Source organism: Corvus cornix, chromosome 1A (assembly GCF_000738735.6).
Source record: "Corvus cornix cornix isolate S_Up_H32 chromosome 1A, ASM73873v5, whole genome shotgun sequence".
NCBI classification, from domain to species: Eukaryota; Metazoa; Chordata; class Aves; order Passeriformes; family Corvidae; genus Corvus; species Corvus cornix.
Genome location: NC_047057.1, coordinates 5928996 through 5941410, shown reverse-complemented (window position 1 = coordinate 5941410; position 12415 = coordinate 5928996). Strand labels below are relative to the sequence as shown.

The window sequence follows — 12415 nt, the reverse complement described above, 5'->3', positions numbered from 1 at the left end:
CTGGCTTTTCTGCTGGTTTTCTGACCCTTAGGTACAGAATAATAAGAGCAGTGACCATCAGTATGTTGTCGCCCAACCACTCACACCCATTTTGTTGGTGAATGGTGCCTAAGGAATGGTTAGTTTTGTATTCCATGGCCCAGTAAATGCAGTTGCTGGAAGTTGTCGCTTGGATCATACTGGAAACCTTTGGTCTTGGGACTATGGACATTGCTCATGTATCTGAGCCATATCTAAGCCATGTTCACAAAGCCAGGATTTTCCCCTTCTTGGAAAATGTGGACTTCAATGATTTGATCAGTGACACAGAAAGATACAGTTTTTATATTGCAAATTTGTATTGACTAGATCCCTCAATATTGAAAGCTCAGTCACATGGTCCAGTGATGGGCAATTTATTTGGGATCCTTACTGAACAATGTGTTTCCAGATTGCTGGAGACAAGGCTGCAGTTATGGGCAATGCCCACCAGCACCTAAGGAAAAACACGGTTTCTGGGCTCATACTCTGAACTTGCACAGAGAAGTACTGTGGCCACTCTGCATGCAAGTGAAGTATCTGCCCATAGGTCCTGGCTCTCCTATTGCTCCTGTCCCCACACTATTCAGGCTTTGAATATAGACCTTTCTGGATTAGATTATAATAACTCAGAAAACTGTGTAAGTCATAGATGTTCTGTAATCCCCAATTTTGCAGACAGGGAATTGAAGCACAGGAACCTACTTTCCCCAAACTGGTTATGCCCTCACTGTAGTAGAGATCTCCAGTTCTATTCCTCTGATGAGGACATGCATTTTATCTGCCCTCTTTGATGAGGTGTGAAGTGCACGTGTTGCTGAATGAGAACAAGCTGTTCATATAACACAGCTCAGAATGATAGAGATTTTGTTCTTCCAACATTATCATTGTCAAAAGACAGGGCAAGTGTCCTAATTATAGGACTAGACTGGAGCCCAGGTCCTGGCTTCCTCGCAGTGGGTTTGCCATCTTTTTTTGTCTTTTTTTTTTTTAATACTATGATGTTAGGCAATTTTTGTGGAACTGTGGGGATGGTGACTGGTGTGGGTACTGTGATTGCTGCTGCAGGAGGGGTGTGAGGCAATCCAGATCATCTTTTCTTCAAGGCTGTCCATTCCCTGGCCCTTGCTATTGCTAAAGCGATGCAATAAAAAGCTGGCGAAAGTACAGATAATTTCTGTGTCAGAGAAATATGAGAAAGGCAAAACAAATTCCACAGAAGAATTTTGGACTGATAGAGAAAATTAATTTCACAATCACATTGAAAGCCCTTGCATACACAAACAGTAACACAATCTTACAGGGAGATGCATTTGCTGCCCTGTCCCTAAATATTTGGCCAGAAACAATAGCAGATTTTACAGGTAAATGGACGTAACAGCAGGATATTTTGAGATTTTTCAGACCTCGGTGCAGTTATTCACAAAAGAGCCAAACCCCAAGGCAGTGCATGATTGAACTGTAGCTCAAAGGTATCACCATGTGCTCACTGTGCAGTGGTGTGGCACTTGCTATGTAATTATCTCTCTCCAGCACAATTATTAACATAGGATTAAACAGTTGAGAGCCATCACTGCAACATTAACCAGCAGCAGGGTGTGTGCTCTATAATTTAGATGCTTGCAGGGAAGAGTTCACCACAGGGCATCCACCAGCCCTGCGAGCATTTCGTCCTGTGTAACTGTGGCTGCAACCCTCCTCCTGAAATCAGGCTGGAAAGAGTGCCCCAGCACTCGTGTGTGTATGGGGAGGCCTGACTCAACCTTCCCATATGACCTTATTTTCCACAGGCATTGTAGCCAGCCCTGTGTGAAAAGCTTTTCCCTGTATAAGGCAGTAAGTTGTGCAGCACATGGTGGGAACTTCTGGTGCTTCTGTGTCTGTGTGAAATGCAGCAAAGCAGCAAGGAGAGACTTTGGCCATTAAATATGATGCTGGATTTCAAGTATGACCCTGTATTTCCCTGACCCTGTATTTCTGCTGAGAATTGAAATACTAGTCCAGAAATAGAACCAGATCTGAGGAATTGGCTAGAGCGAAAACTGCACCTTTTTTCTCCTATAGAAACAGTCATTAACACCCCAAATTCTTAGGGCCGTTTGAGTACGTGCAAGGAGGAGAGCAGTCCCCTGAATACCACGTCTTTCCATCTTGAAAAATGCCTATTTGCCAGATCCTGCCATTCTCGGAGTAGCCTGTTGCCCATTTATCTCACCCAGGGTGGTCCGGGGCCCTTTCAGGATTTACAGCCCACGCAGCAGCCGGAGCTGTGGACAGGCTGTGCTGGGCTGCCTGGTGGGACAGGAATATCTGTGAGTAGCAGTGAGCTCCCGTCAGCCAGATGTTAGTGCTTCAGAGCTGCTGATTAGTCTCTCAGGCATTTGGTCCCTTTCTTGGCACTGACATTAGTCAGAGAGCGCCTGCAGATCACAGATGTTTGTTTTTCCATCCCTTTGTCTTTGCTTCTTCAACCTTACCAAAGCTTTTCCACTTCACCCCTGTGACAACCCATGGCACTTCTGTCCTTGAATGAGGGCTGGACCTGGTCCTCAGCCCTGCTGGCTCAGTCACCTCTCCCGAGGCTGCTGGTGTGAGGCACAGCAGACAGCTCCTTGCTGAGGTCTCCTCTTTGCTCTGGGCTTGCAGAGCAGCTCGGGAGCTGATGCAGGTGCTCTTTGTCAAGCCTGTGTGTTTTATCCAGCCGGACTTCAATGCTGCTGCCATCATTTCTATCCAGGTTTCACAAATCCCTTACTTCTTGCAGGGAAAGGCTTCATTAGAACCTCTTGTCCTGCTCCTGCCATGACAGGGGCATCTCCACTGTGTGCGTAAGCACCGTGTTGGAGTTGTTTCAGTACTATTCAACTCAGTGCCTGATTCCCTGCTCTAAATTACTTCCTCTGACTCATCCTCCAGAGAAATCTCTCTCTGTAGAGACTGTAGAAAAAGATCAGAAAGCCAATGTTTCCTACCTAGAACTGAGGTTACATACATTAAGCAGGGTGATGCAAAGACTACCACAAGGGACCCACCAAACATGGATAAATACAAGTCTGAGTGTGCCCTTTTCACTCCCCATGCTTTTCAGGACCCAGATGGACTTGGCAAATGAAGTGAAATGTCTCCATAAGTTTCTATGGATGCTCAGGAGAGATGTGAACATTTCCCCTCCCCAGTGGCACTGTAGGGCAGCAGGTTGCCCTGGGGCACCTGCAATTTCTCTTTGAAATACGGAAGCTGTGCACAGCAGCAAGGCACACTCAGGGCTTCCAGCTGAGCCTTCAGCCAAGGAAATCCTATCTGTTTGTAAAGGCAGCTGAGCTGCAGCAGCTTGTGTGCAGTGTGAAGCCAACATATCCAGAGTGGAGGGATTTATAGGGCAACTTGACTTTTATAGAAGTTGCATTAACTTTAAACATTTGCCTTTCTCAGCATGGGTTCTCCCCCTGTGCATACAAATGCCCCTGGGTATGATATATTTTCTGGGGGGGAGACATGGACTCCAATTACAGTAAATGTCCATTTCCTTGCTTTCTTGAGAGGCAGAATTTAATGCATTGCAGTCACATTGTGGCCGTATGCCAATACCCACCCACAGCCTGCTAGGATTTGCTCTGCTTCTCTCTTTCCCCATTTTGACTTATAGGTGACAGAGAAACAAAGGTTCTCTTCATATTATACATAACATTTATTTTATTAAATATTTACTGATCCCAGATCTTCCTGCCTCAGCAACAGAGGAGGTGGGCTCTGAGCCTTTGCACTCTGAACCTGCTGAGGGGTACAGGGCGGTCTGGCATGGCCTTACCCCCCAGAGGTTCTGAATTCATTCAGCCCTTAATCAATCTTGTTTCCATGTGCCCCCTGTTCTCCCACAGTCCACGTCTCCCACCTGTTCTTTTGTACCCCTTAAAACCCATGCTTAAGCTAAACCTCAGCTCACAGATACCCCTGCAGCACCTGCCACACCAAACATCAGTCCCCTCTGTCAGGACTCTCAGAGAATTCTACGAGTTGTAATACATTAGACTGAAATAAACCATAGTTAATGTGAACACCCCAAACCAAGGATAATACTACTTCAAACTAATACTGTTCTCATGCAAATTAATATTAGTAAAGATACATATTTTTCTTCACAATCTGATGCTCGCTCTCAGCTTCAGCTGCATCTGGGGATGGTATATTTGGATATACTGTACCTCCCTGACTGCTACTGTGCTATAGGGTGTATTCTGTCTACTTGGCAGGACCACTAAAATGAAGTAAGTTTCTAGAAGCTGCTGTAACACAAGGTAAAGGTCAGTTAATTAAAAAAAATTCAGTAAATAGGGGCAAATCATAAGATGCTGTGCTGCTCTGATCAGCAGTTTCTCCTTTCCCTGTGTTCCCACCAGTGAGAGGGAAGGACACAATACATTCTGATTTTGGATCTTGCTGGTTTTATCCCTTCCTTGGTATTTAATTAGTTCTCTGTGTGTATATGTGGGGGGAATGGTGATCTAATCCTATTGAAATACAAGCCAAGTAAAACAAGTTTAGCTGGTCACACAGCAACTTCCAGTCAGACAACAAAACACTTGGGGTAAGGTATATTGGCAAAGTCGTTTTAGGCATATCAGACCTAATTGGTTTTATTGTGACAATAATAATACTAGGTGGGAAAAAGCTGAGTTGAAAATTAAAGTGGATAGCAAGTTTTGGTAAGTTTGGTAGCTGTGAAAATGAAAAGCTTCTGTACATATTGTTGGGGGAAAAAGCCTCTCACAGGGACTTTTGAAGCCCAGCTGAAACATGCTGAAACTGCTACCATAGCTCTGAGATTGAAATTAAAAAAAAAAAAAAAAGAAGAAAAAAAAAGAAAGAAAAAACAGTAACTGTGTAATTCTGGACATTTCTAGCGTTCAGGCAGAGCAAATGCAGATATCTCTGAAGTAGCCTGTTCTGTAAGGTCGACTTAAACCTACCTTTTCTTGTTAAAACCATGGAGAAAATATTTTGTTTGTCCTTCCTCAAAACATTTTCCTTTAAGCTCAGCTGGGTAGTGCACTTTAACATTCAGGATCATTTACCTGTAACTGAGCAGCTTAATCCAGTTAGGAGCACTGCATGCTCCTCACCAGGAACAGGACAGAGGTGTATCAGGAATACCCACCAGCCATGCATGGTGCTTCGAAGAAACAAGGGCAGATGCTGCATTTCCTTGGATTGTGTTTCTCCCTTGCGAACAGCTGTGCTGCAGAGTCTGTGAGCTCTCTGTCCTTGCAATGAGCTCTGTACAACCCCTGTAACAGGGGTGGAGAGCAGGGAGTGGTGTCCCGGCTGCTGTCTCTGCTTTTGTACGCTGTGGAGGCATGTGCCACCCCGCGTTCCTTATTCCGCGGGCCACCCTGAGTAGTTTTGGTGGAGGGAGTCAGAGGAGGGTGATGTGAGTCTCAGCAAAGAGGCTGGCAGGGTTTCATGGGGGTTAAAACCCTGGGAGGGCTCCAAGACCCTCCGCTTCCCCAGCCCTGGCCCATCTCCGCGGGCACACATTGCTGGAAGCTGGGGAGGTGCTGAGGCTGGGAAGCTCCTGGAAATGCAGCAGGCAGCAGGCACGGGGCAGGTGGGGCTGAGCACCGAGCCCAGGCGAGGAGCAGGAGTTCGGCTGCTCCTGCTAAACAGCTTAGACTTCACTGCCACTCCCCTCCCCATCCACCACCGCATTCCTGTGGCATCCAGGGCGAATCGCTCGGAGGAAAGTGTTCAAAGGAAACAAGGCAAGAGCGGCGTCCCTCCGCCGCAGAGTGCCGGGGAAAAGCAGCGGGCTGGCTCTTGTGTGCCTCCCTTGCTGACTGCTTGGTCAGTGAGCAGAGGAAAGGAACTTGGAGGTGCCCCAGAGTGAGGTCGTACCCTCTTGATTTATTTTTCTCTTCCTGGAGACCTTCTGTCTCCCACTGCCTGGGCAGGGAATTTAGGGATTTACTGTCAGGACTGACTTATCTGCTCACTTGGCACGAGTGAGGTGCCTGTGGTAGGCAGTGTGGCTCATACCCTACACCTTTTTTTTTCCCCCCCTTTCTTGTCTTCTTGATGAGTGTGGTTTCTATTCTCGCTAAACCCTTGGCTTTTTTTCCTTCACAAGTATAGGGAATAAGGTGTTGATCCCTTCCTGGGCACTTGCAGTCACTGTGACGACGTGTTCCCACCTCCATTTCCAATCCTGGCAGAGGTGACTTGGTGTGACTCTCACTTGGTATCTTTGCTTCCTCCCTCTCAGCAGCATTTCAGGCTTCAGGGCTCAAAGTGCTGGGGGAAAGCAATGCCCCAGGACAAGCTCGAGGTGTGGTTTTGGGGCCAGGGACCTTTCTTCAGGTACCTCCAGGGCTGAGGGTCTTTTCACTAGTCCTCAAGTGCCCTCTAATGACCCTGCATCCTCTAAAACCACCCCAGCCAGAGCAGGGGTGCAAGGGCTGTGAGATTGAAGGGGAAGTGTGGGGTTTTGAAATGGATGCCACCAGCAGTTCAGATACCTTCACACCAAACAGTGGCTTGATGCAGATCAGAACAAAGCTCTTTTTAAAGACCCCCAAGTGCCCATGGGCATGGATTTCGGTCTGTTTCCAGGGCAAGCTTCTCCAAACTCCAAGAAAATTATCTGTATCCTGCCCTTGCAGCCTGCCCTAGGAAGTCAGTGCCATTCAGATGCCATTTGATGGGACTCATGGTGGGATGAATCCCAGTCTGAGATAGTTATCCAGGCAGGAGTCTCCAAAGGTGGTCCACCAAAGGTAAGTGTGTAAGATAGGCAAGAAGTTTCTTTTTGGATGTGCCCATTCCTCTCTGATGACTGTTGGGAAAGATGACTTCCCTTGACTAGCTGCATCTAAGGAGATTAAAGAGAAAATCTGCTTTTCATAAGGAGTGAAATGAGGATGAAAAACAGTGCTGAGAGCTGAGACACCTCAGGGTGGGTGTAGCCTGGCAGAGGCTTCCTGTAGGCAGTGCTTCATACCCCCCAAGAAACCCCATCTCTAATATTTTGAATGAACTGGAGAGTTGTGCTACAAACATTACATTTCCTGTGGCAAATGCTGACCCAACATTCAGTAAGGTAACAACAGCCACACCAATTTCTTTCTCCATCCAGGTCCTATGCATCTTGGTGATTCATATGAGGTCCTAGGGTGAAACTCCAGCTCATCTCCATTAATGCCAGTGATGTTGGATATGTCCTTGTGACCCCAATTTTGTACCTCTGAAAAAGGCTGTTCTTGCAGCAAGCAAAGGTGGTTTAACTCAGCCCTGCCATGCCCCCACCACTTCAACCAACATAATGCTTTAACAGTGCTGACAGGAACTTTTCCACACTTCAGCACGAGTGTTAGTCTTGGCTGAAAAAATCCCAGTAACTGGAGGTTAGGACACTCCATCCCAAACCCAATGCTCCCCACTGCCAGACCCCTCCTGCTATTCTTTGATTCCTTGTCTTTCTTTCCATGCAACATGCTCGCTCCCACAGGAAAGACTTTTAGGTAGTGGGACTCCAGTGTTTTTTAGCAGTGTTGCCATAAGGAGCATGGATGAGGAGATTGCTGGGACTCAAAATCTCTCCCTTGGGTAGGTGAAGGGCAAGCCTTGGGTGCCACTGCTCGGTTTTGAGTGACTTGAGCTCTGTAACACTAACTTCAACCACTTCTGGACATTTTGTGGTGGATGAACACTACCATCACACCTTTATCCATGGCACCTTTATCCCCTGTCCCATTCAAATCAAGCTTGTAGAAGGAAGGTGTGTGTCTGTCAATCAGACAAATGTATATCTGCATCAGTTCAGGGTGTTTGGTAAGGGGTTCGCATGCCTATAATGTGCTGCTCCAAAATCAGTTTTTTAGGTTAATGATTGGACTGGATGATCTTGGAGGTCTTTTCCAACCTTAATGATTCCATGTTTCTGTTATATTTAGTGCTATTTCTATTCTATTCAGTGCTGATTTCTTTGGCAAATGGACAGATTTTGTAAATCTCCTAGATAGGGTGAAATTTTAAAATGGGTATATTTGTGATATGGTCTCTCAGACAAACACTCAAATACATTTCACATGCAGTTTCACAGTTGTAGGCTGTCTGGGATAAATCCTCAGGATATGTAGGGTTCTTGTGCCACCTTTCTCATTACATCTCCTGGTACTGCTCTGAACTTGAGTGTACCACTACTGAGGATGCCTTCCTCACAAAATTGTGGAACAAGCAAACGTGCAGACAAATCTTCAGACCAAAAAACTCTTCTGAATTATGGGTCACTAGGGAATTCAAATTTTGAAGGGAATTTGGAAAATAAACTATAAGGTTTGCCTATGGAGCCATTTCTTGGTCCTTCTCTTCATTTCCCAAGCATCCGAGTAGCAACATGGACTGATTAACTTCTCACCTGCTTGTTCAGCTGCTGGGTATTTTATCCAGGCTGTGCTGAGCTCACAGCTGTCACAGTTACACAGTTCTCAGCACCAGTTTAAGGGTAACTTGGTTGCAGCCAGGTGAATCACAGCCCCAGCAGTAAGAGCAAGGGCAGGACAGCACTCACACTTAAACATCATCATCATCATCATCATCATCCTCATCATCCCCACTGCAAAGCCCTGTGAAAAATGCTATTTGTAACCAGCCAGTGAAAATGAGAGGACTCCATCTTGTTATTTTTCCCCATGCAGAAGAAACAAAGTGTTTATTTTCCAGCTGGTAGTCTCGCAGGCAGGCATCCAGTTATCAAGCTGGGCTCTTCCTATCACCTACCCTGCTGGCAAACAAAGCCGTGCATGTCTGATAGTACCTCGGTTTTTTATAACTGTGATGTTCCTGTGATGTCTCTGGGTATCACCAGATAATTTAAGCACTAAGCTGTGTGATTCAGACTGGAGAGCAAGGACTGTAGAGAAACGCTATAAGCAAATGAGCTGGCTAGCTTTTGATGGTATTTGAGAATTGAGTGGTATTGAGTAGCTCTATAGAGCAAGTCTACCTCTGCTGACAGAGGACCAACCTCAGAATGTTTAGGAGTGTCTCTGGGATGAGACATCTGCCATCCCTGATGTTTTCTTTTCCCCCACCAGCCAGCCCAGACATATGAAAACGCAGTTGGGTTCACACAACCTCCCACTTCAACTGCATGAAGTGTTTGTTCCTCTGCATTGGATTCTGGCATAGGTCATGCCTATCACTGCATCCATGGAAAATGCAGGAAATCCCTCATGAAATAGAGTTTCCACCTCATGTCTTCCCAGCAAACATATTTCCCTAGCTCAGTGTCCTCCTTTGCAGGGATTTAAATTCAAGAAGTGTTCTGCTTGAGGTTTTGCAAGGGTTTGGCAAACACAAAAGCCAAGATGTGCTGGCTGTTTTCAAAGAGCACTTGGAATGAGCTGTGATCAAAACCAAACTCCCTCCTTTTCAGCCCAGTTTCTGGCCCTCTGTCTGTGATCTCCCCATCTTCCTAGCACACATTTATAGAAGAGCCCTAGTGAGAGAACAGTTGGGGCAAGAATTTGCCATATAGCAAAGGCCCACAGTGCTTTTGCATGAGGAACAAGAGCTTCCAAGGGAGTGGGAGCAGTTGCTGTGTTTGTGTTGACTGGCCATGGTTTCCCACTGCTGGGGGTTTCCAAAGCAAATGAAATGGTATTCATCAAGGCAGGCTCCCTCCCCAGCTTTCAGTTGTTGAAAATACTACAAAGTAAGATGGAAAGAAACATGTAATCCTTCATCATCACAGTCAGGATTCTGCTTGTTTATTTAGATTCCCTGTCTGTTCCAAATGTTCTGCCAGAGAAAGCCCATCCAGATTCCAGGAGTGCTTGACACACATAAAAAAATTTCTAGATGTATTCAAAAGATAGACCCAGCAGAAGACACTGCCTGTTCTTACAGTGCAGCAGCAAGATGAAAGTCCCACATGCACAGTAAAATATCTCCTGATGCTTTTTGTAGAAAAAAAAAAGGAAGAAGGCACCTGAGAAGAAGTAGATTTCACTGTGGATTTCTAAATCAGAAATTTTTTGGTGGAGCTGTCCTTGAGCTCCAGGTACCTCCTATTTTTCTGCCTGGAAAATGTGTTCCAGGTAGGAAAAAATGGAACTTGGTGCCTTTGTGGTCAGTAAAAGGAGAGGGTTGTGTTCAGAGAGTGATTCCTCCCTGTGCCCCAGGAAGTGGAACCTCAAAGGGTGTCTCTCCCTGCAGACATTACAGGGGAAATGGAAAGAGAGGAGCCCAGACCTTAAGAGAAGGTCTGAATCCCATCCCAGGTGAGGCTGTGTGTCGGGAACTGAACTCCTTTGCATTGAAACTACTCAGCAACCCTTGTAGCTGGTGTTTGTCATCCCACTCCTGTTGCTGCACCTACAAACAGGAAACAAGTGAGAAACAAGAGACCATAAACATGGCAATCACATACCCTTGAGATGAAGGAGGTCTTTTGGGTCATCCTGGGATGAGGCAGTAGAAGCTGAACACTTGTCCAACAGATGTTTTGTGTTTGGACCATCACCTAACCCCGTGTATTTGAAAAGCGCTGTGAGCTGCTCTTCTGTCTTCTATTGAGTTAAGCCTTGGGGTCAGCACCTTTGAAACTGTCTCTCTTTTTTATTTCCTATCTAAAAGCCACTGGCAAGAGTGAGCATCAAGAGCTTGATGTCCCTTCTGGGGGCAAAATTGCAGTTAAGTTGTATAGGGTAGAGTGGGAGGGGCAGTTTTCAGCCAACGACATCCTAAATAATAACTTCTGTTAAAGTTATGGAATCATAGATGCTCCTAGGGACTGCTGAGATTTTACCCTTTAGGGTCTGGTCTTAAACAAAGCCCATATAATGCAGTATTTAAGACACCTCTGTTCTTGGAAAGCAAAAATAACCAGTTCTGTGTTTGGCAGGTTTCACATGTTGACATAAAGAGCAAAGGGCAGGCTCTCGTCAGAGTCTGGGGTTTCTGAAGTGCTGTTAATCTGAATGAAAACGAGAGTTTTCCAAAAGTGACAGCCCTTGACCCAAACTCCAGTTTCATACCAGAATTAGGGCAGCCTTTCTCCATAATGTAGCCTCAGTGTTTTGTCAGTTCATAAAAGTAATTGTGAGTCACTGATACCATTAAGATCTACAGTTTTGTGTCTTAGCTAAATCCACTAGTGAAAGAGAGGATTTTACTAAAAAAGAGATAAAACCAGAGTAAAAGTTTCCCAAAAGAAAGCATTCTACTTTTGAAAAGTTGAGAAGTGTTTTCTGGAATGCCTAAATTAACCCTTGCTATGATAACTTCTTGTGTAAAGTTCACCTGCTGCTGTCCCCACAGCTCATGTGCTCCTCGGTGCAGAAGGCCCTGTTTGAGGAGGAGGACAGAGTGAAGAAGTTGCAGCAGAAAGTGGCGACGCTGGAGAAACGCAACAAACAGCTACGAGATCGAGTGAAGAAAGTCAAGAGGTCTCTCCGGCAAGCCAGGAAAAATTCCAGGCACATGGAGCTGGTGAATCGAAAGCTCAGCGAGAAACTTTCCTCTGCAGGTGGTCAAATCCCCTATATTAACTCTTTGAAGCAGGAGAACTCCCACGCTACCTACCTTAAGGTATAATGCAAGGGTAAGTGCTCAGGCCAATGGTAGTGGCAAATTTTGCCTGCATTAGGTCAGGGTCTGGCCCTCACACCTTGTCTATGCTGTGCTTCAAACCTCGCATGGAAAATGAATCTGAACTTGCTTTAGACACAGTGCTAGTTTAAACAGGAATGCCAGCTGGATTTGGCACAGCCCAAAGCCATGTCCTCGCTGTTCTCAGTGGACACAGGGCCAGACAGTCATCTGTGCTTCTCCTCCCTCACCCACCTCCACCACCAGTTTTAGGTTGTCTTTGATGGAAGTGCCAGCCCAGCCCCCTGGGCCATTGCAGGCACTTGACACAGGAGCTCTTCTTCCCAGTTTACCTCCTCTCCATGGGCTGGGCAAGGAAGGCTTGGGATATAGAGATGGATGCAGTGGGAAGGATGCAGTTATGAATGCCCTTTTCTCCCTCATCACCCCCAGGCTCTCAACCTTGCTTAAGCTTGACTGAAGTCTACATCCAGTGCCTGGGCAAAGGCTATGTCTGAGACACAGTCAGTTTGTGCCTCTCTTCAGCATGAAATATAGATGTGCCCAAATTGTCTTAAGACTGTTTCTATATATCCTTAAATATTCTAAATCAAATATATAATAATTTTTATTTTTCCCAGAAGTGCCTCAAGGCTCTCAGTAACTCCCTCAGGTGCCTTTATCAGTGGTCAGCCAACCAGGTTGGAAACCACATCATTTCAGGTCTGTGTCTAAGACCTAATCCTGCAGTCAGGAGTGGACTCAGACTATGAGTGGGTGTTGGATCAGGCCCAGCAGGCAATTTCAGATC

At 46.0% G+C, this 12415-nt stretch overlaps 1 protein-coding gene across 1 annotated transcript in view; it reads left to right on the top strand.

Moving 5' to 3' along the window:
* The window catches only part of CCDC3 (coiled-coil domain containing 3), a 33645-nt gene extending 21920 nt beyond the window's left edge, over positions 1-11725 (top strand). Inside the window, exon 3 of the mRNA XM_010407779.4 lies at positions 11335-11725. Within this exon, the coding sequence (XP_010406081.2) occupies positions 11335-11610 (276 nt within the window). The 3' untranslated portion in view covers positions 11611-11725. The remainder of the gene's footprint in view (positions 1-11334) is intronic.
* The last annotated feature ends 690 nt before the right edge of the window (positions 11726-12415 follow it).